A 25073-nucleotide genomic window follows, 5' to 3' on the forward strand; every position below is an offset into this window, starting at 1 on the left:
ATGGTGGCATGATTCCTCCATCGGGGGGGGGGGGGGGCAGTGCCCAGCTTGCTGTATGTCTGGAGTGTTCCCCTCAGCCCCTACGTGACTGCCCTTTGCCAAGATAACATGTGTTCACCTCTCAAATTCAGCCTGTGGGTCTCTTCCTCAGAAAAGCCTTTTCTCGTGGCCCAGTGAGGGAGGCTGTCGACCACACGTCGGGCAGGACGTGTCCCTTTCTTTAAACAGGACTTCCCTTAATTTGTAACCCTACATTAGGTGATACTATCTGATGACCGTCTGAACCACATCTTAGTCTGCCAACTCTGTGGAAGGAAGGACCGTCCCTTCGGTCACCATCATCTCCAGCCCCTGGCAGAGCACCTTTTGCCACGGGCAGGGGTCTGTCGTCCTTGAATGAGCACGCGTGACAGCCGAGGTCCGCGTGGTTGGCCTGGGAGCACCCACAGTCTACGGAAAGTGCCACCGCAGTTCGTCAAGCCCATCTCTTTGCCCACCTTGCTGCAGATACTTCCTTTAACGCTGGGCGTCAGGTCCTTCCGCTGGGAAAAGCCCCCGGGAGGCCTCATTTTGTTTCAAAGAAATCTGTTCAATTTGTGGCTCAGTATAGGACGGGCCAAGCACCCCTTTCTGCATGCCTCCCGCACGGCTTCATGTCCCCCAGAGGATCTTTTCACAAAGTCCTTGCTTAAAAACCCTGCTTCACGTGGCCTATCCAGTCTTTTCCCACTGCACCACTAGCAAATCTTGGCTTAAAAGCAGGCGGAACTTCCTAACCTAGCCGCCCGCAGTTGTCTCTCCCTTCTCTGGAGGTTCCTCTTGGGCACAGAGGACATCTCTCTACCCTCCTGTCACCTCATCGTGCCGTCCGATATGAGTCCTAAAACTCCAGCCCCCAAAACAAGCCCTCCTCCGGTGACTCCTTCACCCACCTTTGTGGCGTGACCTTCGTACAGCCCTCCTGCCCTCACTTCGGGGGGTATATATTTCTACGTTTCCATGTTATCATTAACCTGTTCTCAGTAAGCTATACGCGAGTGCCGTCTAACCTGGTGTTTTTTCTCTTGTCTCATAGCCCTGAATTCACTAGACGTGAAGAGAACGTTAGGATATTTTAAAAATAGTAAGTCCCCAAATCTATAAAAAAGGGATTTTCAACCTTGATATGACCGAATTACCCAGTGATCTTTTTATTCCAATATAGGTCTTCAGGTCCTACCCTGGACCTATTAAATCGGAGAAGCTGGGGCTGAGGTGTCAGTGTTTTCTCAGAGAGGCAAAGTGACTTGACCAAGGTCACACAGCTCGTAGGTGAAAGCATCACAGTCCCCGTTTCCTTGCTTGCTTTCTAGCGTTTACTCATATTCTTTGGACGAAATTCTCCTGAACTCTGTGTAATTAATCTGTATCTAAATCTGCATAAAAGTTTCCTTATTTTATAACTGCCCCCCCATAACTGTGTGTCCAAAGGATGTGGAGAGTCTCAAGGTGACAAAAGCAAACAAAATAACGTCTCACCTCCTTTACCCACCGTTCACCCAGAAACAGGGATGCCAGCTGCTGGGGGGGCTCTCTTGCTCGCTTCTGAGGGCTCTCCTGACCTGCCCAGCCTGGCCTTGAGCCACAAGCCTGCCCTTTGGGCGGCCACTCACTCTTCCACTCCTGGGCTGTGTTTTCACTCGACTTGCCCTCTGTCATGCCCACTGATCTGAGAGAAACGCCCCCTCTTCGCTCCTCCAGCCCCACCTGCCTGAGTGTTTGGCTCAGATGAGCAGCTGAGTCACGGTACACGTGCGTTTCATAACTGGGCAGCTCACGGGTCGCTTGCCTGCTTGGGTTCGGAGCCTAAGAGAGGAGAGTGATGGGCATCTGTACCGTGGGGGTGTGGGGGTGGAGCCCCCCTGCCACCTGCCTCCATTCCAACCCAGAGAGTTTGCAGGAGACATTTTCAAACTTTTTTTTTTTTAGTAGCTGGGAAGGAAAAGAAAAAATCCTCAGTGACATCTATATAATCTACATAATTTAAAACAAAAAGAAGGAAGAAGGAAGGAAAGGGAAAGGAAAGAAAGGAAGGAAGGGAAGGAAGGAAGGAAAGGAATGGAAGGAAGGGAAGGAAGGAAGGAAGGAAGGAAAGGAAGGAAGAAGAAAGGAAAGGAAGGAGGGAGGGAGGGAGGAAGGAAGGGGGAGGGAGGGAGGGAGGGAGGAAGGAAGGAAGGAAGGAAGGAAGGAAGGAAGGAAGGAAAGGAATGGAAGGAAGGGAAGGAAGGAAGGAAGGAAAGGAAGGAAGAAGAAAGGAAAGGAAGGAGGGAGGGAGGGAGGAAGGAAGGGGAGGGAGGGAGGAAGGAAGGAAGGAAGGAAGGAAGGAAGGAAGGAAGGAAGGAAGGAAGGAAGGAAGGAAAGGAATGGAAGGAAGGGAAGGAAGGAAGGAAAGGAAGGAAGAAGAAAGGAAAGGAAGGAGGGAGGGAGGGAGGAAGGAAGGGGGAGGGAGGGAGGAAGGAAGGAAGGAAGGAAGGAAGGAAGGAAGGAAGGAAGGAAAGGAATGGAAGGAAGGGAAGGAAGGAAGGAAGGAAAGGAAGGAAGAAGAAAGGAAAGGAAGGAGGGAGGGAGGGAGGAAGGAAGGGGGAGGGAGGGAGGAAGGAAGGAAGGAAGGAAGGAAAGGAATGGAAGGAAGGGAAGGAAGGAAGGAAGGAAAGGAAGGAAGAAGAAAGGAAAGGAAGGAGGGAGGGAGGGAGGAAGGAAGGGGGAGGGAGGGAGGGAGGAAGGAAGGAAGGAAGGAAGGAAGGAAGGAAGGGGGAGGAAGGGAGGGAGGGAGGAAGGAAGGAAGGAAGGAAGGAAGGAAAGGAAAGGAATGGAAGGAAGGGAAGGAAGGAAGGAAGGAAAGGAAGGAAGAAGAAAGGAAAGGAAGGAGGGAGGGAGGGAGGAAGGAAGGGGGAGGGAGGGAGGGAGGGAGGGAGGAAGGAAGGAAGGAAGGAAGGAAGGAAGGAAGGAAGGAAGGGGGAGGGAGGGAGGGAGGAAGGAAGGAAGGGAGGAAGGGAGGAAGGGAGGAAGGGAGGAAGGGAGGAAGGGAGGAAGGGAGGAAGGGAGGAAGGGAGGAAGGGAGGAAGGGAGGAAGGGAGGAAGGAAGGAAGGAAAAGCAATCCCACCTACGAGGAACGTCCCGCGTCAGGGAGATACGCTGTGACACACAAGTTGAGCCGACCTTGGAGGTAGCATTCCTGGCTTTGAATCCTGGCTCTTCTTCTCAGTAGTCTTGCGGCTCTGAGGAGTTGTTGAATTTCTCTGTGCTACAGATTACAATGCCGTGAAGTGGGGTGGAATAAAATGAAATACAAGTGCCTACCCCTTAAGTAGTTTGAAGCTTGCTTTGAAGATTAAACGAAATAATCTGAGTGAAATGCTTGTTCTCCTGTCAAAAAATGTTAACAGGTCTCAGTAACTGACATTAATAAAACAGTAACTTACAGAAGCTTCTCCGGATGTTACTTTTTAATACATCTTAACATTTGATTCCTCTGAAAAAGTCTTTGTTACTGACCCACACTTGCTTCTCTGTGTTTTTGCTTGTAGCCCTGGAAAGGAAAATATCAATGAGGCAAAGCAGAGAGGAGCTGATAAAACGAGGGGTTCTGAAGGAAATCTATGATAAAGGTAAGGGGACTGGTCCCCTCCACAGGGCCCAGAAAGCCACGTGTGGAATCCGTGTGCGTGTTTCTCGGAGTTGGGTTCCGTTTTCTGCGTCACTTTATCAGGATTTGAACCTCTCACACCCCCGACGGTTCTGGAGAGAAAAGAGAATTTTGTAGACCGCTCCAAAGCTCTCAGTATTATATCAGCAGAGAGAAATCAAGCTCCCTTTTTCTCACCATTGGAACTAAACCTCGGGATGCTGTGAAAAAATGATGTGGCTGCAGGAATGATGCGGGTTACTGGTTGGGAGCCTGTGGGTGTTCTAATACACACAGCTGGGGTGAAGTTAATTGCGGAGGCCCTTTCGGACACTAGGGGTTCCCTAGACAAATGTTAAAAACCTACAGGCATCTAGAATTTCCTTAACAGATTTTTTTTTTTTTACTGACAGTCTGTCTCGCCACAATAAAAGAGGTCAAAGTGGCAAAAATTAGAAAATACGGCCGTACACCTAAGATATTTCAAATGATAATATTGACAGTAATACAGATGCTCTGTGAATGTATCCACAGGTGTTTGCCAGTGAATAAATACTGTGTGTCTTTTGCTTATTGAATGACTATCTTTAAATATAAATGTATGCAGTGGTTTTATATTAAGTATTCTTTATTTTTTAACAGCTTTGCTTTTTTTTAATTTGTTAATGTTTATTTTTGAGAGAAAGAGAGACACAGAATGCATGTGGGGGAGGGGCAGAGAGAGAGGGAGACACAGAATGGGAAGCAGGCTCCGGGCTCTGAGCGGTCAGCACAGAGCCCGACGCGGGGCTCGAACTCACGGGCCGCGAGATTGTGACCTGAGCTGAAGTTGGATGCTTCACCGACTGAGCCACCCAGGCGCCCCAAAGAGCTTTGCTGTTTTTAATTAGGTTTCTCTCCTTCTCCCTCCCCCCGCCTACTCTCTCTCCCCTCCCCTCCCCTCCTGTCCTCTCCTTCCTTTGCCTCTTTCCCGTCCACTCTCCCCGTTAAGACTCTTGGTGAAATGACAAACTGTCATCTTCCAGTCTTGATACAGGAATCACCAGTAATTGTTTCAAGTTTTATCACTGTTTGAAGCTGGTGTTAGGCGGTGGGCCAGATTATTAACGCACATATTCTCCTCTAAAGAGGGATTCTGGGGCGCCTGGGTGGCTCAGTCGGTGAAGCATCTGACTTCGGCTCAGGTCTTGATCTCATGGTTCGTGAGTTCGAGCCCCACATCGAGCCCTGTGCTGACAGCTCAGAGCCTGGAGCCCGCTTCGGATTCTGTGTCTCCCTCTCTGTCTGCTCCTCTCCCACTTACGCACGCGCGCACGCTCTCTCAAGAATAAAGAACAAAAAAAATTTTTTTAATGCCTGCTCAGATCCAGTTAAATGACCCCTTCCCTCCCTCCTACCTTCCTGCAGCCCTTCTCTCTCTTCCTGTTAACCTTCAGGAATACTCAACAGAATGTATTTAACTGTACCGCTTATTGTTCCCATCACACCCGATAACTGGGTTAGGGTAAGCATTGCCCAAGAAACTTCTGACGTAACCAAAGACGCCATGGGTCGTTGCAGCCAAAGCCTCGTTTTCTAGAGACAGAAATGGTGGCGTTGAGGCCGGGGCCTCAGATGGTTTTCCCGTTTGCTTCGTTGTGTGCGCTCAGTAGCTGCTAGTGGAGGAAAGGACCGGTTCAGCCTCCACTTGTCGGCACAGCTTCCCCACTCGTTTGCCTGTGCGTTGTCACTGTCTGTGCTCCTCTGTTGAGTTGTTGGCTGCCTTTCCTTGCTAGCGTGGACGCTCCAGGAGAACACGGACCTCAGAGGCTTACCGCCAGGCCCCGCAGCCTCCGATAGTGCTTGAGAGAGACAAGGCTCGCAAACGCATTTATCGTTTGGATGAAGGGAAGAGGAGAAGAAGAGAGGGACTAAAACTAGAAATCCGGTTGCACACAGAACACGCAGAAGCTTGTATCTGCTCTGGGTTTTTTCTGAAGGGAAGCATCCATTTGTGTCACCGCGGATGTTAATCTTGTTACCTCGTGTCATATCAGCTGTGAGGGACGTGGGCCCTGTCGTCAGATTGCTGGTCCCACTCCAGTTCCACTCCTGACTAGCTGTGCAACCTCAGTCGCATTGCTTACCTTCTCTGGGCTTCTGTCTGAATTGGACGAAGACCGTGGGGATGATGTTGTGGCAGCGAGGATTACGGAACGTGGCACCCGGACGTTGGTTTGTGAGGCACGTTGGGGCGTGACAGAGCGCCCCAGACTGAGTGGCTTACGCAACAGAGACGTGCTTTCTCACGGACCTGGAGACCGGAAGTCTGAGATCGTGACGTCAGCAGGATTGATTTCTGGAGTGGTCTCTCTGCTTGGCTTGCGGATGACTGCCTTCGCACATGGCCCTTCCTCTTGCTCACAGGCTCCTGGTGTCCCTTCCTCTTCACAGAAGGACGCCAGCCCTGTTGGATTAGGGCCCCACCCTTGTGACCTCATTTAACCTTCATTATCTCCTTAACGGCCCTTTGTCCAAATACAGTCACATTGACCGCTTGGGCTTTGGCATGCATTTCAGAGGTGGGGGAGGGGATCCAGTCCAGTCCATAACAACCTGTAGAATAAGCTGTCATCCCATAAATGCTCAAGAAGTGTTAGCGTACCATCATGAGGGGTCGTCATCATCCTTTATGGGTTCTGAGACCCTTTACATGCCGCACCCTCAGTCGGCAGGCGCAAGGGTTAGGAAGGAACATCCCTGCCCCCTCTTACCTAGCGGTGCAGGATCCGCCAACCCCTCCTACGGTGTGGGGGCACTGACACGAGACCGCCCGGCCCCTCTCTCACGCCTCCGCTTAGGGCTTCCTGTTCTCCTCCCCTCTCTAGGACATCACTCACCTTGCGGTAGCTGGGAGCCCGGTGGGTAGAACGCCTAAGACTCTATCGCCGTGACCCGAGGGAACAGCAAGTGGCAAAGGGACTTTACTCGTTTTCCAAGTCGTGTGTTTCCAAGAGGCATTTCCTGGACTTGGAGCAACCATTCCATGTTGCCTGGCTGGTGACGCCTCGTGCTGCCTCCTGTGTTAGCTCACGGCACTCGTGGGTCACCTGGCAGCGCGATGGGGTCCTCTGGGGAGGCACGGGCCCCGATAGCGGCCTGTTGGTTTGTAAATGACCGTGTCGGCCCATCGGGCCGCGCAGAGCCCAGGAGGGCCGGCCTCTGCCCACACCGCGGCTACGCTCTGTCCACGTGAGCTTGCTGATAACGGAGAGCCGTTTGTCCTTAGTTAGGTCGCTTTCCTCTTCCACCTTCTTTACGCTATTGATTTTTGCTTAATAACACCCCACTTGTCCATAGAAAGTGTAAAGGTAACCTGTGGGGACGTGAGATTTATCACGACGCGGGCAGGGCGGACTCAGAATCGTAAAAATCCCAAACTGGTGCATAGAAAGTCAAATCCGGCAAAACGAGAGCTGGGTGGAAGAAGGAAAAGTATCTCAAATGCCTACAGGAGTGACGTCAGGAATCCTTCATTTAATTTTTTTTAATTTTTTTATTTTTGGGGCAGAGACAGACAGAGCATGAACGGGGGAGGGGCAGAGAGAGAGGGAGACACAGAATCGGAAAAGGCTCCAGGCTCCGAGCCGTCAGCCCAGAGCCCGACGCGGGGCTCGAACTCACAAACTGTGGGATCATGACCTGAGCCGAGGTCGGATACTTAACCGACCGAGCCACCCAGGGGCCCGTGGTAGCCCATTTTTTAACTCTGTCTACCAACCTTGCGGCCTGTCTGTTTGAATCAGAAACTAAGGGTTCTCTTAGACTCCCTGGAACACCCCTTGATTTATTCAACAAATTGGCACTCAGGGCCCCCTCTGTGCCACGTGGTCTCCCAGACCTTGAGCTACAGCGATCACCAAAAGAGCAAAATCCTAACCTTCTCAGAGTTTATGTTCTACAAAAAGAAATAGGAAGTAATTAAATACGCATAGGGTATATTGTCAAGCAGTTGTAAGCTGTATGAAGAAAAACAAAGCAGCAGGGTAAAAACATAAAGTCATAAGTAGAGCCATGATTTAGACAAGTACAGTCATGGAGGACTTCTGGAGGAGGTGATACTGACACAGAGAAATTAAGTGCTCTGTGGCTGAAACCCACATTGGCCCTCCTGCCCCACTTCCACAAAATTGTAAATGGACTCAGTATGTTACTTTTAAAGCCTCTGTAGGGCATTTGCCTCTCTTGGTTTTCTGTAAATCAGAGCACATCGTCCCCTGCTCAGAGCCTGCAGGGGCTCCCCATGTCACTAGGAGATATTCCAGATTCCTGCGACAGCGTGCAAAGCCCTCTGTGATTTGCCCTCCAGCCCCTAAGTTTGCTTCAACTCCCTGGCCGTACCGCCTCATAACTACCTCTCGGTGACACATCTCTAGGCTCGCTTTCTAGCCCTTGAGGTTGACATTAGCCACTCCCTTTCCTGGAACCCTCTTCCCCCAGATGGCCATCCACATAGCTCCCCTCTTTTCAGGTCTTTGCTTAGATGTCACCTTCTCCTCGAAGCTTACCCTGCACCAACCAGATTTTACATGGCCACCTCCTTCCCTAGGTCCTGCGTTTCCTGCCCCTGCTCTGCTGTGTTCTGTCTTTTGTTAGTTTCTGTCTCTTACCACCTTCAAACGGGCTCTAGAAGTAAGGTATTTATTGTGTTACCCTTTTTGCCATCTGTCTCTTCTCACTGAAATGGAAGTTCCACCAGGCGGGGTATCGGGTCTTGTCTGGTTTGTTCATGGATGGAGCCCGAGAGCCTCCAACAGCGCCTGGCACGTAGCTGATGTTCAGTAAACGTGTGTTGGGAGAATGGTATGTGCCAACCGGGAGCTGGCTCTCCAGGTTCACAGCATTTGCTTTATTCGCTGTTGCTGGTGAACCTCCCAGTTCTCTGATCCCCCTTGTTTATTCAACTTTGTGGTCCATGAAACTTTATGGCCAGTTATTTAAATAGGCAATAACAGATTATGTATATTTATGTAGATGGGTGCTAAATACTCCACTTTCATATAGTGGCTTTTTAAAAAAACTTTTAACGTTGATTTATTTTTGAGAGTAAGAGAGAGAGAATGCAAATGGGGAAGGGGCAGAGAGAGAGAGGGAGACACAGGATCTGAAACAGGCTCCAGGCTCTGAGCTGTCAGCACAGAGCCAGGCGTGGGGCTCGAACTCCCAAAATGTGAGATCATGACCTGAGCCCAAGTCGGACACTTAACTGACTGAGCCACCCAGGTGCCCCAGCATATAGTGGCTTTTAAGTGTTAAGGAGAAACATATCCTGACAACGGTGAACGGTTTGGCCGTTAGTAAAGTGGTGATGATATTTCTCTGACTTAGGAAGGATCTCAGGAGGTCACCTGGTGTCCCTAGTGTTACTTTTCCAAAATAAAGATGAAGCAGGGGAGGCCACTTATTACCTTGTGGAAGGGCACGCGGCCAGTAGGCGTGCACTCTTAAAACCCCTGCTAAGACAGTGTGTCCTCCATTTGGAATTTACAGGAACACCGAAAAACTTTGTTGTAACATGTTGCCAGTTGGTAGTCAGACGATCTGAGTAAGTCGTGCTGTTAGCGCCATTGAAAATAATCTCTGCAAAGAAACATAATGCGGGATTTAAAGAATGTTAGGGTCGGGACACCTGGGTGGCTCAGTCGGTTAAGCATCCACCTTCAGCTCAGGTCATGACCTCACAGTTTAGGAGTTCGAGCCCCCGCGCCGGGCGCTGTGCTGACAGCTTAGAGACTGGAGCCTGCTTTGGATTCTGTGTTTCCTTCTCTCTGTGTCCTTCCCCCGTGCGCGCTGTCTCTCTCTCTCTCTCTCTCTCAAAAAAAAAAAAAAAATTAAAATTAAAGAATGTTAGGGTTAATAGTGGCGATTGTAGTGGATTTTCCCGGGAAACCTCAGTCCTCCCTCAGGGTCACCCTCTCCGTACAGGATGGGTGTGGGATGTATATGGCAGTTGTCAGGGGGGCAGGACAGGGAAGGGAGACCACCTCTCTGCTGTGGCATGATACATCGCACCTGCATGGGACACACATCCACACCCTAAGGGGGAACGGGACACCAGCCGAGACCCCGGGAAGGAGAGGGCCCCCCAAGGAGAGGAAGGAAGAACGGGGGGGCACGTCAGCGGAACCGACTGGGAGCATCTCTGCTGCCCACTGTGTGCTGGGAATTAGAGATAACATTTCCCAGCGCATAACAGAGTGCCCCGAAGTGTGCTCTCTTCCTTCACTGAGTGAGAGCGACATCGTGGAAGGTGTTATTTTTCATTATAAGCACAAACAGAAGCTCCCTGAAATGGACAACTCTTTCATGCAAGAGGCTGCGTTTTCCCTTGTCTGGCATTCCAGAGAGAGAGAGAGAGAGAGAGAGAGAGAGAGAGAGAGAGAGAGAGAGAGAGAAGCCTGATATTTACATTAAAAGGTCCTCGTATTTTAAAAATAAAAATAAAAATTCTCTAGCGGATCAGAGGAGACCAAACTGTAGTAGGCTCAGCCCTTCTTAAGTCCCGTGTTTCTCTGGTAACCCGGGTGCGTATGCTTCCCAAGTCGGAGTTTGTGGGAACCGCTCTTCACAGCCTCTGCCAGGCACCGTTAATGTGTCACATCCTGAGATGTTCCCCGTGCCTCTTGTGGCATCTTCCGAAAGCTGTGTGTAGAGTAGCGGTGTGGACATCAAAGGAAGGTTTACCTTCAGTATCAGCGACATCTAATTGCCCTCCTAGCACCTCCAAGCCCAGTACAGAGGATTTTGCCCTAGCAGTTGGAAAGTGGTTTAAACAATAAAGAGAATGCGCAGAAGTTGTGATCAAAATTCTCTTAAGTAATAAGGTTCTTTCAAAAAAAAAAAAAAAAAAAAGTCACCGTCCCAAGCCAGAAAGCTACGGAAATTATTATTACAGCCATGAGCAACTATCCCCAGTACATGTACTCCTCCTTCGTGCGCTTGTTGATTACCTGTTATATTGCAGGTGCCATTCTGGGCACCGGGAATACTAAGGAGGGACAAGCCAGACTCCCCTGGCTGACAGAACCCACAGTCCTGGGAGTAGGGTTCAAGCACTCAGCAGTCAGGGCAAATACAGGATGTCTGGGGGCAAGGGAAGCATCACCCACCCACGTCTGGAGACTTAGGGAGGGCATCTTGGAAGGAGGGGTGGGCAGAAGTGGGAGTGGCTGGGGGAGAGGACAGACTGAAGAATTAGAGGAGATGGAATCAGGAGGGTCCTGATTTCAGAGAGTGAAGGAGAGGGGGTAACCATGGCAGCTACTCAGGATTCTGCGTTGGACAGAATCTGCGAGCAGCTACAGGGACCATTCGCCGAGCTGGGGACCCAAGACCCAGTGAGCTTAAGACACAGAATATTGCCGTGGTTTGACCACACTGGGTGTGAGATACCCAAATGTCTAAATAGACTACTAAATATACAGATTGCAAAGCTCACGAGAGAGATCTGGGTTGGAAATGCAGGTTTGGAATAGTCATATAAATAAATGGTCGTTAAGTCATGTGAGTTGACGATAGCTCTGGAAGAAGTTGGAGTAGGGGGACATAAATGGTCCTGATAGACAACCCCATGGAACCCCCAACATTAAATCATCTAGGAGTAAAGCAAAAATGGCCTGGGGTTAAGGAAGACCCTCAAAGACTGAGAAGTGGACAGAAAAATAGGAAATAAACCAGAAATGTGTATCAGTATGGAAGCCAAGACAAGGGGCAGTGGTTTGGGGGAAAATGGTCTGAAGTGTCGAATACAGACACGCCAACTAACATAGGGTCCAAGAAGTGTCCTTTTGATTATTTTTATGCTGTTTAATTGTAGGCTTTTAAATGACCTGTGAAGCCAATGCGCGACCAACAGGGTGAACGTTAAAATGCTTCTGTTTTCCGTTAACAAAAACTTAAGCAGGGTGAAGCGATAAGCAAAATCAGACCAACGGTCTTTGTGTGTTTTGTCCTCTATGGTATTCCTAATGCCTTGAGCAATGCTTGGCATTTCTTGCTAATACTTTTTGCATGAATGAGTGAGTGAGTGAATGAATCTCCCATTATAAAGCCCAGTAGTAGGACAGCTCTGAGGCTGGTTAATTCAGCAGTTCAATAACATGGCTAAGGGATGCCATCATCAGGCTGGACGCTTTGTGGTAACAACATGGCTGCACTAATTCCAACATCACGTAGAGACACAGCGTCTGGAGGAAAGAGTGAGTGAATCAAGGGGTGCCTGGGTGGCTCGGTTGGTTAAGCGTCCGACTCTCGGTTTCGGCTCAGGTCACAACATCATGGTTCTTGAGTTTGTGGCCTGTATCGAGCTCCATGCTGCCTGCAGGGAAACTGCTTTAGGTTCTCTCTCTCTCTCTCTGCCCCTCCTCAACTAACTCACTCTCTCTCTCTCTCTCAAAATAAGTAAACAAAATTTAAAAAAGAAAAGAAAGCCCTTCCTGATTTGCCTAGGACTTGCGTAGATGTAGACAAGTAAGCATTCAACCTCGATCCCCACGTAAATATCTGCAAACCAGCAACACTCAGCTGGGAGATCCACACCCAGGATCCTGGTCCCAGCTGTCTTGTCTTCTGGGCATACAAGGCACAGGGAAACTTTTCATCTCCCAGGACTCTGCTTTCAGAATGCAACCCCAGGACCCTGACTGTTCCATCCCCTCCGGCAACCCCCAGTTTGTTCTCTGTGTTGAAGTCTCTTACGGTTTGCCTCCCTCTGTTCTTATCTTATTTTTCCTTCCCTTCCCGTCTATTCATCTGTTTTTTCTCAAATTCCACGTGAGTGAAATCCTATGATATCAGTCTTTCTCTGACTGATTTCACTTAGCATAATCCCCTCTCGTTCCATCCACATTGTTGCAAATGGCAGGATTTCATTCTTTTTCATCACTGAGTAGTGCTCCATTCTCTCTCTCTCTCTCTCTCTCTCTCTCTCTCTCTCTCTCTCTCTCTTTCATTTGAGCTCTTTCCATGCTTTGGCTGTTATTGATAGCACTGCTATAAACATTGGGGTGCATGGGCCCCTCCAAATCAGAATTTTTGTATCCTTTGGATAAATACCTAGTGCTATTGCTGGGTTGTAGGGTAGTTCTATTTTTAGTTTGTGGAGGAACCTCCATACTGTTCTCCAGAGCGGCTGCACCAGCTTACATTCCCACCAGCAGTGCAAGAGGATTCCCCTTTCTCCGCATCCTCGCCCAAATCTCTTGTTTTCTGTGTTGTTAGTTCTAGCCATTCTGACTGGTGTGAGGTGGTATCTCATTGTGGTTTTGATTTGTATTTCCCTGATGATGAGTGATGTTGAGCATCTTCTCATGGGTTGTTAGCCATCTGGATGTCTTGTTTGGAAAAGTGTCTGTTCACGTCTTCTGCCCATTTCTTCAGTGGGTTGTTTGTTTTGGGGGTGTTGAGTTTGGTAAGCTCTTCTTCTTAGATGGCTGTCTTCCCCCAGTTGCCTTCCCTTCACTGGAGCCTAGACTCCCCCTAGTGCCACCGGGAGAGCTGAGATTCCGTTGTGAGGTTTTAGGACTTCTCCGAAGGCCGTGCCCACCTCTGTAGCTCTTGGCTGCCGGTCTCAGGGCTCCTGCCATCCACACGTGCCCCAGAGCGTGTCTTCACTCGCCAGCCCTCTCTTAATTTCTCTGAAGGAAATATTACCCATCAAACTGACCACTTACTGCCATCTGGACCAGGTTAGCAACATCATTTTACCTTCCTAGTTCTGGAAATGGGCTCACTTTTGCATATTCATTAGGGCCATTATGGTGATTTTCAAGTGGGTTACGGGCAGTGCAGTTCAGTCGACTTTTCAGCCATAACAGAAATGTTTGTCATCATCTATCCTGGCCACCGCAGCAGCCTCCGGCCTCGCATGGTTATTGAGCACTTCCAGTGTGGCTGGTCTGACTGAGGGGAATTACATTTTTGATTTTATTGAGTTTTAACTAACTAAAAGTAGCCACATGTGGCCACGGGGTGCCCTTTTGAAGAACCGAGCTAGAGAAACAGAGCTACTTAGATCTAGAAGCCGCTCTCATTTCCCTCCCCAGCTCGAGTCACTGAGGATTTTTTTTAAATCTCAGCTTCTGGTTCCCACCTGGCCTGTCCCAGTAACCATGCAGGGCCTTTGCACGGCACGGCATGATTCTGTGAGAGTCACGTGATTGTATAATAGCATAGGAGAGAAACGGTGACATCCCATTCATTTTATATTCAATCCCTGCCCCCCCCAGTTGCATTTTTTTTTTTTTTTTTGGTATCCAAATGCTCAGGAAGAGCAAGATGGTAAATCCCCTCCCAGCTACAAACCTTGGGACCCGAGTTGTTGTTTGGAAATAGTGGTCGGAGCCATGATACTTCATCAGGATAGATGATGTAAGAATGAGTGGGCTTTGGCATGAAGATGGGGGGAGAGGCAGAGTTATACCCAGTAAAGATATAAGAAACAGCTCTGGGTAGGGAGACACCACAGCAATGACACAACCATGCATTTGCAGTCCTGGCCAGCAACTGAGAATCCACATGAGCCGTAGTTGGTGGACCGTCAGGTCCAGTTCAGGCAGGAAACGCCGATGAGTCCGACAGAAAACAGCTACAGAGAAGTGCAGCCCAAACCGGCTCCCCAAGGTCTGTGCCACTTTTGTGATAGGAAGTCATTGCGCCTCATGTATCCAATGGTTTAGGCAAAGGCCTCTTAATCATTTTAAAATAGGATATCAAGTCCAGACCAGTAGCAACAACACAAAAGCGAGGTGGTTCTCCAAGCACAAAAGCATGTGCTGCTCCATTCCATGTACGAAATTGTCCAGAGTATCACAGAACCAATTAGGTTCTGAGATTGGAATACATCGTGTACAGATTTGCAGGGTGATAGGTTCTAAAGGACCCTGAGTTACGAAGATGCTTGTGTCAGACAAAGGAGCCTCATGGCTTTTGCAAAATTGTTCCTCTGTATAAGCTGGCCAGAATAATCCAAAGACTTCTAGCTGTAAGCAGAGATAAAGTAGAAGATTCTTGTAAATTCCTAAAACACAGGTTCCCCGATCCTACAGACTCCTGAGGTGTTTGTCTTAAGTCCTGGTGATACACAGAGACTTTTAAACACACACGCTCAAAATGACTGGTCCATGGTGGAAAAGAAAACCCACCAGAAGAGAGAGAGAGAAGAGACTCTAGGGTTTTTTTGTTTTGGCAAAGAAGAGGTTCAAGCCTTTTTAAATGCTCAGGAATCCAGTGCATTCGTTCCCAAACAGGCAGTGTTTAATAGGAATGTATTTCTTGCTGTGTATGTTTAAAGTTCTACAAAATGTTATCTGTAGCACCGTTTAGTTAAATTACAGCTATTCCCTGAACTCAGGCAAACTGAAGAAAATAATCTCCAACGAAAGTTGACAAATGCCAGGGGAGCCATTTCTGACTTCCTAGGTTTAAGGCTTTTAACCTTTCAATAAAACCCTTAGATAAATTATTTCTTAGCTAACTGTTGCTTGGCAGATCATCTGAGCAGGAGAGCAGCTAGTGGCTTTGATTTGCAATGATCTAAAAGGCTATTGGGGGGGCGCCTGGGTGGCTCAGTCGGTTAAGCAGCCGACTTCGGCTCAGGTCATGATCTCGCGGTCTGTGAGTTCGAGCCCCGCGTCGGGCTCTGTGCTGACAGCTCAGAGCCTGGAGCCTGTTTCAGATTCTGTGTCTCCCTCTTTCTCTGACCCTCCCCCATTCATGCTTTGTCTCTCTCTGTCTCAAAAATAAACGTCAAGAAAAAAAAATTAAAAAAAAAAAAGGCTATTGGGATTAACGGAAGCTTTGCCAAAAGCCTCTATGTTGTTCTAAAGTGAAACCTTTGTGGGTTTCAAAACAACGGCTCTACCCCCTTCGTGGGTGGATTTTTCCCTACTCTAGTGGAAAAAAATATATCGATGTCAAAAAAAAAAAAAGATGTTGACGAAGTCTGTGTTTCGTGGCTTATTAATATTAGGTCCACCACCCGAGAAACACTTCTTGGAAAAGCGCCTTCACGTTGAACTCATCAGCCACTCAGTGCAGGTGCCTTTTTGGGTCAAAGAGCACGTCTGGGGAGCTAGAATGAGAACATGGCATAGACTGAACAATAGCCCTGGTCTCAAAGGGGAAAAAACAGGAAATGCTTGCACTAGGCTCCTCGTACATACGTGTCTTCACAAAGGTAATGATTTGCTGTAATGTACGTAGCTTCGCTTTTGGGGTTTGCTTTAGTGACAGCCCTTGGGGACCACCGGTACGTGAAAATGTGTTTGAATTTTCACAAGCTGCATGTATAGGTTCTACAAGTTTGCCTTAGCAACAGTGATGCAGTTTACTGTTCCTCCTGTTTCCAGCCTGAAATTGCTACATGATGCTTCTCTTACGCTGTCATTTTTCTTTCCCCTTGACTCCTAAACGTAGTCACCATTTCATGATGTCATCCACTTTTCTTCTCTATTGTGTGTCCTTCACAGTAACAGAATTGGAATTCTAACTATGACATCTACATGACTTATTTATAAAGGATTGCTATGGTGTTCTTTTGCCATCCTTAAGGAACTAAAATTTCCAAATAAGTCGTTTTAAATGAGATCACACGGTCTCACCACTTACTAGCTCATCACCTACCAATTACGGGACTCTACACAAGTCATTGAAACCATCTGGTGTTCGCTTTCCTTTATACAGCGAAGATAATCTTGGAACCAACCCCATAGAATTGTTTTAGGTATACAGTAAGTGAACAAGTACCTGGATCATAATAAATTCCCAAAATATTATTTAAGGGGCTGTTATTATATATATTTAACGTGGAAACTGAAGTAGAAAATGGTTTGCTGGTTAGGCTTATTTGCAAGTTTTGGGGAGAACTTGTTCTCATTTCTTACAACTGCCCTACACATAACACTTTGGTCTGGAAGGATGCTGGGCACCAACACAGTAGTCCTTTTTTGTTTTCGAGGGACAGAAACTGAAGTCCCAGACGCTGAGTCACTTCTTGCAAGCTAGTGATGACAAAAACAAGAACGTGGTGCCCCCCACGCTCAGAGTCTGGCTCCTTTGCATGATACCTGCTGCTCCCCTCTTCCCGCCCAGCCCTCCTGAGATTGAGTTAGGAGTGCTCACAGTGCATTGCTGTTTGCCGACATACGGACAGCATGCTTTATAACACCATCCTTCCGGTCACCTTCCTATTTATTTATTTGTCTATCTGCCTACCTACCTGACCTACCTACCTACCTAAGATAGAAAAGCCTTCTCTTCCCTTGAGACTCCAGACTCTTCTCAGGTTCTGCAGGGTCCGATAGTAGGACTCTTGATAAAGGCTCGTGTAGAGGAGGTCATTAACGGGCCTGACAACTTTCTACTCACGCCCTCCCCGCAAGCCTAGACCTCATATCAGCCCACCAAGAAGAAAAAGTCCGAGTCCTGGATCAACGCTGGCCCAAGGTGGCCAGGGAACAATGCAGAGTAAAGCCCCCAGTGCTCACCATTGGGGTAGGTTCACTCCCCCTAGTGGAGAAACAGGGACCTAGCTATGAGCTCACTGCAGAGAAGAAAGGGTAAGAAGCCAGGCAGGAAAAAAAAAAAAAAAAAAGAGGGCTTAGGGGAAATCAACGCATTCATAAGAAACCAGAAGTGTGAGGAAGGGGTTTTTCCCTCCAACAAAAACTATTATTTTTTTATTTAATGTAACAAGGCACCACGCGATTGGTGGTATGTGTGTTTACAAATGTAAGCACCTTTACAGAAAAGAAGTTAATGATCACTAAACTCTCCTTCTTGTCTTGCCAAGTTTACACCAGAACTTTGCCACCCTGCATCCGTATTTCATTTTGATTTTCTCCTGAGCCACATGTACAAGCTGTCCTCCATTCCTGCTTCTATACTTGACATTATTTCGGACCCATTTTTTTTTAAATGTTTACTTTTTGTGAGAGAGAGATCGAGAGAGAGAGCGAGTGCGAGCGGGGGAAGGGCAGAGAGAGAGAGACACACACACAGAATCCGAAGCAGGCTTCAGGCTCCGAGCTGTCAGCACAGAGCCCGACACGGGGCTGGAACCCACAAACTGCAAAATCACAACCTGAGCCGAAGCCAGTGGCTTAACCGACTGAACCATCCAGGTGTCCCCAGACCCATTTTTTAATGTCTGGGCATCACCCACATGGTCATTTCATTTGCGTTTCTTTCCTTCCCAGCAAGTATCTGCATCTCACAAGTGGCCTGTGGAACACTTCCGTTTGTTTGTACAAATACTCTTCGTTCTTGGAAGAGTCGGTCTTTTATTAGCCGTGTTTGGCTCATGTTTCTCCACAACGCTGCTCTTTTTCTTACATTTGGTGTATAGCTTTTTATTTTGCAGATTGAAAATCAAAAAGTTTTGTGAGTCAGTCAAAAGCTCTCCATCTGGCTTCCCTCTTACACAATCTGAATAAATAAATGTGTGTGCATATTTATTTCTACTATTCTAGTTTTGAAGTTTTCTTTTTTTGATCCATGTGAAATGTGTTGCCATAATGGTTCCGTGTATAGGTATAAAGCAATTCTTTATTAAGTATGCTCCGTGCCTAGCATGGAACCCAGCACAGGACTTGAACTCATGACCCAGAGATCAAGACCTGAGCTGAGATCACGAGTTGGACGCTTAACGGACTGAGCCACCCAGACGTCCTATAAAGCAATGTTTTTGCACTCAGAGTCAACTATTATTTATTAAGTAAAGATAAGATGTCTTATCCAACTAGAAATACATTTTTAAAAATTTTGCTTAATGTTTATTTTTGAGAGAGAGACAGCATGAGCAGGGGAGGGGCAGAGAGAGAGGGAGACACAGAATCCGAAACAGGCTCCAGGCTCTGAGCTGTCAGCACAGAACCCAATGCGGGGCTCGAACTCGTGGACAGCGAGATCATGACCTGAGCTGAAGTCGGATGCTTAACCGCCCCAAAAACAAACAAAAAAACACATTTTTTAATGCATCTTTTGAACCAGTCCTCTGGAAGACAACTTTTACATAAATCTTACTTTCAGAACAGTAAAGAAAAATTCCACGTGAGAGGAAATCCTCCTGAAATCTGTGGCCTCCTGGGTTCTGAGCACAGGTCTCCTTTCTGCCCTTCTTTTTCTTCATCTGCTTCTCAGGGTTTGACTGCACTCTTGCTCCTTTTTCCCACCTCGGATGCTGGTTCCTCGGTGCACCTGCGTTTCTGCATTGCTTTGTGTTCTCTTCAGCAACTGACTCCATGCCTGGCTTACGGGAGGGGAGGCAGGGCGGGCTGTGGTAAAGCTCCAGGGCTTGGGGGTGGGGGGCGCAGACGGGGCAGGGGTTTCTAAAAGTACCATAAGGAGCTGAAAGCCAATTTCTGCCTTACAAGGTCGTGCTGAGCGTTTGCAGGGTCTGGTTTCTGCTGCGTGTTGTTAATTACAGACTCTCGACAGATGTTTGTCAACTGAATGAATGCATTCACTGACCCCTCTCCCTCCACTCTCCTTGATTTGGTGGTTAACCTGACTCTACCAGCACCTTCCTTTCTTAGGTCTCACAAGGGGAAGAGGAGAACACGGCTGGCACAGTTTCCGTGGCCAGTTCTGTACCTTAGACCCGCGGCTTTCTGTGTCTCATCTTTCAAGATTTATGACCTTGACTTGCACTCACGTCTGCCTCATTCTCTCTGCCACTTCTGTGACCTGATTTTTTTTCCCTTGTTAAATATGTTCGCATCTGGCTCACATTTTAACTTTCCACTCTGCCTCACTGCTCTCCGCAGTCCCATATTGCTTTGTGACAAGTTCATATTCATGATCCATGGTTAGACAATGCGGCCTCCTGCTTTCTTGTCCTCTTTGCGGTTTAAACCAACAGCCTCTCTTCCCCATTTGCCGCATAGACAGCATTTCCTGCCCCTGGGGCATCGTGACAAGGCGCTGTTGTCATTCCAGGCTCCTTTGCCTGTCTGATTCCTAACCTCCAATCGTCTCCAAGAGTGGAACCCTGACCACCAAAGCAGCTCCAGCATCCCCCAAGAACTTGCTAGACGTGCATACCCTCCATCCCACCCCAAACCTTCTGGCTCAGAAACTCTGGGGGCGAAGTCTAGCCACCTGCTTTAGCCTGCCTCCAGAAAACCGCTGATGCCGGAGAAGCACCGCCTCCACCCCTCTGGTCTCATGTGCCTTCCACCTTCTCCCTGTTCACACTCCTCATTCTGGTAGGAAAATGCTGGGCACTTGTTGTGGGCCATTTTGAAGACCATTATTACAGATAATTTTAGAAGATCATGTAAAACATCAAAATAGTTTCTAACATTCTATAGAGCAATGTAATTTCTAATATTATTCCTAATATCTAATATTAGTATAAGGAGCAAACTTTTTCTCATCCATGATAACAAGAGACAGTGATGTTCTGAATAGGGGTACCTGGGTGGCTCCGTCGGTCAAGAGTCTGACCCTTGATTTCGGCTCAGATCTTGATCTCATGGTTCATGAGTTTGAGCCCTGCATTAGTGCAGAGCCTGCTTGAGATTCTCTCCCTCCCTCTCTCTCTCTGCCCCTCCCTTGCTCACTCGCTCACTGTCTGTCTCCCTCAAAATAAACAAACATGAAAAAATTTAAATAGATGAAGGTACAAATAATCTGCAAGACTCCTGTTACTCAGGAGGGTTAAGTTCTTTCTAAAAAAGAAAAACACTTTTTCTAATAATGCTAATTAAAAGGGCCAGTAAAGAGACTAATAAATAGTGCTGGTAAATAGAAAGGACATGGAGAGTTATATATTCTCCAAACTAATCAAATTTGGAATTACGGAACATTAGGAATTCCCAGCTAGATATTGAGATATTAATACACATAAATTTCATCTATTGGGATCTCTCCTAAAAGGGGAGACTTCCTTTCTCTTTTTTTTTTTTTTTGAGGTTTATATCGTTTTACTTCTGAATGCTTCTTTACAATTTAAAACCATGATTTATATCATTTAATGAAAAACCATTGTTTAAATTTAAATTCAAGTTAGTTAAAATGCAGTGTAGTCTTGGCTTCAGGAGTAGAACCCAGTAATTCGGGGTGCCTGGGTGGCTCAGTTGGTTGGGTGTCCAGCTTTAGCTCAGGTCATGATCTCGTGGTTTGTGAGTTCGAGCCCCACGTCGGGCTCTGTGCTGACAGCTCGGAGCCTGGAGCCTGCTTCGGATTCTGTGTCTCCCTCTCTCTCTGCCCCAACCTCCCCCACCCTCAAAAAAAATGCATTTAAGAGGGGAAAAAAAAAGGAGCCTAGGGATTCATCTCTTACATATGACACCCAGTGCTCAGAAACTTCTTACTAGTCATGGCTCCGGAGGCAAAGGAAATAAAAGCAAAAGTGAACTCTTGGGAACTCATCAAGACAAAAAGCTTCTGCACAGCGAAGGAAACAATACTTTTCCTTTTTTTTTTTTTTTTTAAGTAGGCTCCACACCTAGCATGGAGCCCAACATGGGGCTTGAACTCATGACCCTAAGATCAACACCTGAGCTGAGATCAAAAGTCCGAGACATTCAACTGACTGAGCCACACAGGCGCCCCTACAAGAGGAGACTTCTAATGACAGAAAAGACTTTATGCAGGGAGGTTTCTTCTTATCATAAAACACTAGAAATCCCTTTACGACCAGCCATAGGGAGATTGCTAAATAAATGCCAGTTTATTCATCCAATATAATCAGCAAGATGATAATTATGCAAATTAGAATGCTTATAATAGTAAAAAAAAAAAGGACAAAATCTGATGCATACTAAGATTACAGCTATGAAAAATATGTACAGAAGAATAAACTGTATCTGTTAGGGTGGTGATATGATCAATGTCTTATTTCTATTTTCTCTATTTTTAATTTTTTTAGTGGAAATGCATATTTGGAAATTATGACAGTGGAAGTCCCAAGATTGTTCCCTCTCCAAAGTGGTTTGGGCCTTTGTGACTTAGCAAAGGTACCTTTAGTCTATGGGGACCTAAAGTTTTGGAGAGTTGCTGTGTCCCAAGGAGTGCTTCTCCGTTAACCAGCCACGCCTCCAGCACTAAGCCACCTGCCTTGATGAAACTGAGATTCAGAGAGTCTAAGGAATCCAGTTGTGTTGTGTCTTTTCCCCACTTCTGTTTCTATGGTTCTTTTTATCTGCTACAAAGGCACAGCAGTCATTTGATTCCACTGTTGCCCCAAAGAAGCAGAACTTGGCAATAGCACTGAAACCCCTCCTCCTCCAGTTGTCATACCCAGGACTTTCATTACACTGGGAGCATCAGAAGTCCAAGTGGTTTCCTAGAGATGCGTTCAACCGAACGGCAGCCGCGTCACTCATTATTCCACCACCTGGGAACCCAAAGCAGTCCTACTTCCCACGGCATCGGTGTGAACATGCTACATTCAAGTGTGTTAAGGGGACTGGGGACCATCCCCTATGGGACGGCAATGCGTTAACTCATCCCCGCAGCCCTTCCCTCCTGAAGACTTTCGGTTCAGCTGTGTACTTCCCATGGCCTTGGCCTTACCGTCTGCACTGCCCTTCTCTCATTAATGAGGAGTAGCCATCGTTTGTTAATTACAATGATACTAACTACTCTACCATTCAGGGCATACAAAACGGCCAAATGAAAAAGAAAGGCGGTTGGGGGCGGGGGGGAAGCCCCACAATCTTAAAGCATGTCGGTGCTTTATATCATCTGCTTTGGGTGATTTTTTGGTATCCTATGTTTTTCTACATTTATCCAAGATTCAGGTCCAATACCCTATGTCCTTGAACCGTATGCTGCTGAAACCTTTCTGTCTGTAGATTACGTTGTTGAATGTACATTTCATCAGGCCAATTCTAACCCGGGGGGAAGGGGGCAGGCAAAGACTCCTTCACCACCGCATATTGTTGCGTATAAAAATCAAGCCTTGGGAGGAGCATGGCCAAAGAAAAGGATTTATTGATACAAGATTAACCTTGGAGTCACTTCGCTGTTTCATTTCTACAAGTAAATCATCTTTTTTGCAGTTGTAAGGCAGGTCATTGCTTTGCGGGTTTCTGTGTTTCTGACTAAGCATAACTTAACAGCCTTTCATCTGGATGTTTATTCATCTTACTGGAACAGCTTTCAGTCCTTTTTAAAAATTAATTTGACTTTAATGCCTAGTTATTTAGGACTCCCCTGGGCTAGGATGAAATCACGCTGGGGGAATTTTGATTTGACAAATGGCCATTGTGCGGGAGCCTTTGATCCTCAACCATGTGTTAACTGGCTGCCTGCCCCTTGCTTTGAGGGAGCTTAAAGCAAGATCAAAATCTGCTCACCCCCAAGGTGTGATCACTGGTGGACACTGGGAGAACTGGGGCACTTCCCAGCATCCTTAGGTCACTGCCGCCTTGTAGTTTGGTCTGAAGCCCTCTGAGTGGTGACCACTCTATCCCTTGTAAGGTTTGAAGAAGGTGGGACCCTCCCACCAGCCAGTGAGAATTGGTCTCTATTGTCAGGAGGCGAGCCTGGGGGGGAGCTTTGAGCCCTTCTAAACATTTATCTACCTGGAGAAATGGGGTGTCAGCAGGAGGAAAGAGAAAAAAAAAAGGATGAATTTTGCTTAGAGCCTTAGAGAACCCATTCTTCTGGTATTGAGCGGTATAGAAAGCCCTTTGTTCCCTAAAGTAGGAATTCTTATTCCTGGTTTTCCAGTCTCTGAGGCCTGCTCAGGTTTTCCAGGCTTTCCAAAATTATGAAGAAAAGTATATTTTAATTCACTTGCATTAAAAAAAAAAACATACTAAGTATGGTGATTATGGTTAGAAAGATGGAGAAGCACGCAGGCAATTTGCTAGAGGTCACCGGAAATTGCTGCCCTCGTGGTCAGAGGCCAGAGGTCTAAAATTAAAATGAGTGTCTGCAAAGCAAAAGAACAAGTGTAGATTTTGCATCCTGCCCTTGGTAAAGATTGTTCAGAAACGTTTAGACTCAACTAGCAGATTCTAAATGTCGCCCTTCCCTGGGAGGCAGGCACTGTCTCACTGCGCAATCTCCTTCTCGCACTTGCAGACGGGGAGCTCTCCATATCCAATGAAGAGGATTCCCTGGAAAACGGACAGTCCCTGAGCTCCAGCCAGCTGTCTCTGCCTGCCCTGTCCGAAATGGAGCCGGTCCCGATGCCCAGGGATCCCTGTTCATACGAGGTGCTCCAACCTTCAGACATCATGGATGGGACAGGTAAGGCCCTTGGTAGAGTTGCAGAACAGGTCCCCAGCATGTGGCGTTAGGGGCCTGTAGCCCGGCCGGACTTGGGGTTCTGTTTTGAGCCACCTTGAGCATAAGAATCTCCTGGAGATGAGGACGAAACGGCCCCATCAGGACATATTTACACTTACTGTCCGTCCTATGGTTTTTCAAAACCTTTTTTGTAATCGTAATCCCTCCCCAAAAGACATCCCCTTTGTGATACGGAGGATTTAAAACGTCAGTGGTTTGTTTCTAACACTCGTTTCCGTTAAGCTCAGCGAAGGAATCCTATACTCGGGCACGGTTCCTACCTAGGTCACGTTTGTAAAGCCCTAGCACGGCCTTTAATCCCACGCTCGGTATACAGCCCAGCTACTATACACAGTCAATGTGTTAATTGGCTATTCGATTGTATGCAATTGACTGGTTAACTTGCATGCTGCTGACAGATGATGTTTGGTACCATTGACTGTCACTCATTCTGTGGTCCAAAGCCCTCTGAGTGGTCAGTACCTCCTCCCTGAGAAGGTTTGCAGAAGGTGAGACCCTTCCGGCAGCCAGTGAGGACTGTTCTCAGGAGGCGAGCCTGGCGGAGGGACCTCTTGGAATCTCCGGAGTGTGGCTACGAAGGCCATATCCTTTTTCCACAGCACAGGCGAAGTCTGCCATCAGCACAGCTCCGATGGGAGCAAGAGAGAGCTGGTGTCCCAGAGTCCACGCCAGGCTTCACCTTGGGACCTGCTGAGTCATGGCTCCATCGGTGTGTCCGATGCTGTCAATAATGGCGTCCCTTGCGAGAGGGGGACAACCGGGGGCTTGTGAGGGTCACTTGCAGGGCTGTGATGCGGCAGGGGACACTGAGTCACATTCCCCCCAGGCTGAGGAGAGCTTTCCAACTGTAGCAGTGATTGTGTCTCTGATCCAGCCTTCCTGGTGACATGGGAATCACACAGAGTTGACTGTTACAGGGCAATCTGTCATCTCACTGAAATCAGAGTTTCGGTCTCACTGGCCAGGCTGCCATCACGGGATGAAGGCCCCGTGCTAACCCCCCGGGACAGCTCTTAACTGGAGCCAGTCGGGGTCTCCCGTGGCGGAAAGGAAGAGTGACGCCCCATGCGGAGCAAAGAGAAAGAGGGAAAACCAAGTAAGAAG

General features: G+C 47.7%; 1 protein-coding gene across 10 annotated transcripts in view; it reads left to right on the plus strand.

Annotated features, from left to right (window-relative positions):
* Positions 1–25073, plus strand: part of PHACTR1 (phosphatase and actin regulator 1) — a 560468-nt gene that overhangs the window by 444506 nt on the left and 90889 nt on the right. For all 10 annotated transcript variants that reach the window (XR_008298732.1, XM_027040300.2, XM_027040305.2 and 7 more), the window contains 2 exons: positions 3568–3648; positions 23742–23909. Coding sequence is in view for 9 of the 10 variants with exons in the window: in XM_027040300.2 (XP_026896101.1) it covers positions 3568–3648; positions 23742–23909 (249 nt within the window). In the remaining variant the exon portion in view is untranslated. The remainder of the gene's footprint in view (positions 1–3567; positions 3649–23741; positions 23910–25073) is intronic.

The sequence above is a fragment of the Acinonyx jubatus genome, chromosome B2, assembly GCF_027475565.1.
Source record: "Acinonyx jubatus isolate Ajub_Pintada_27869175 chromosome B2, VMU_Ajub_asm_v1.0, whole genome shotgun sequence".
Taxonomy (NCBI): Eukaryota; Metazoa; Chordata; class Mammalia; order Carnivora; family Felidae; genus Acinonyx; species Acinonyx jubatus.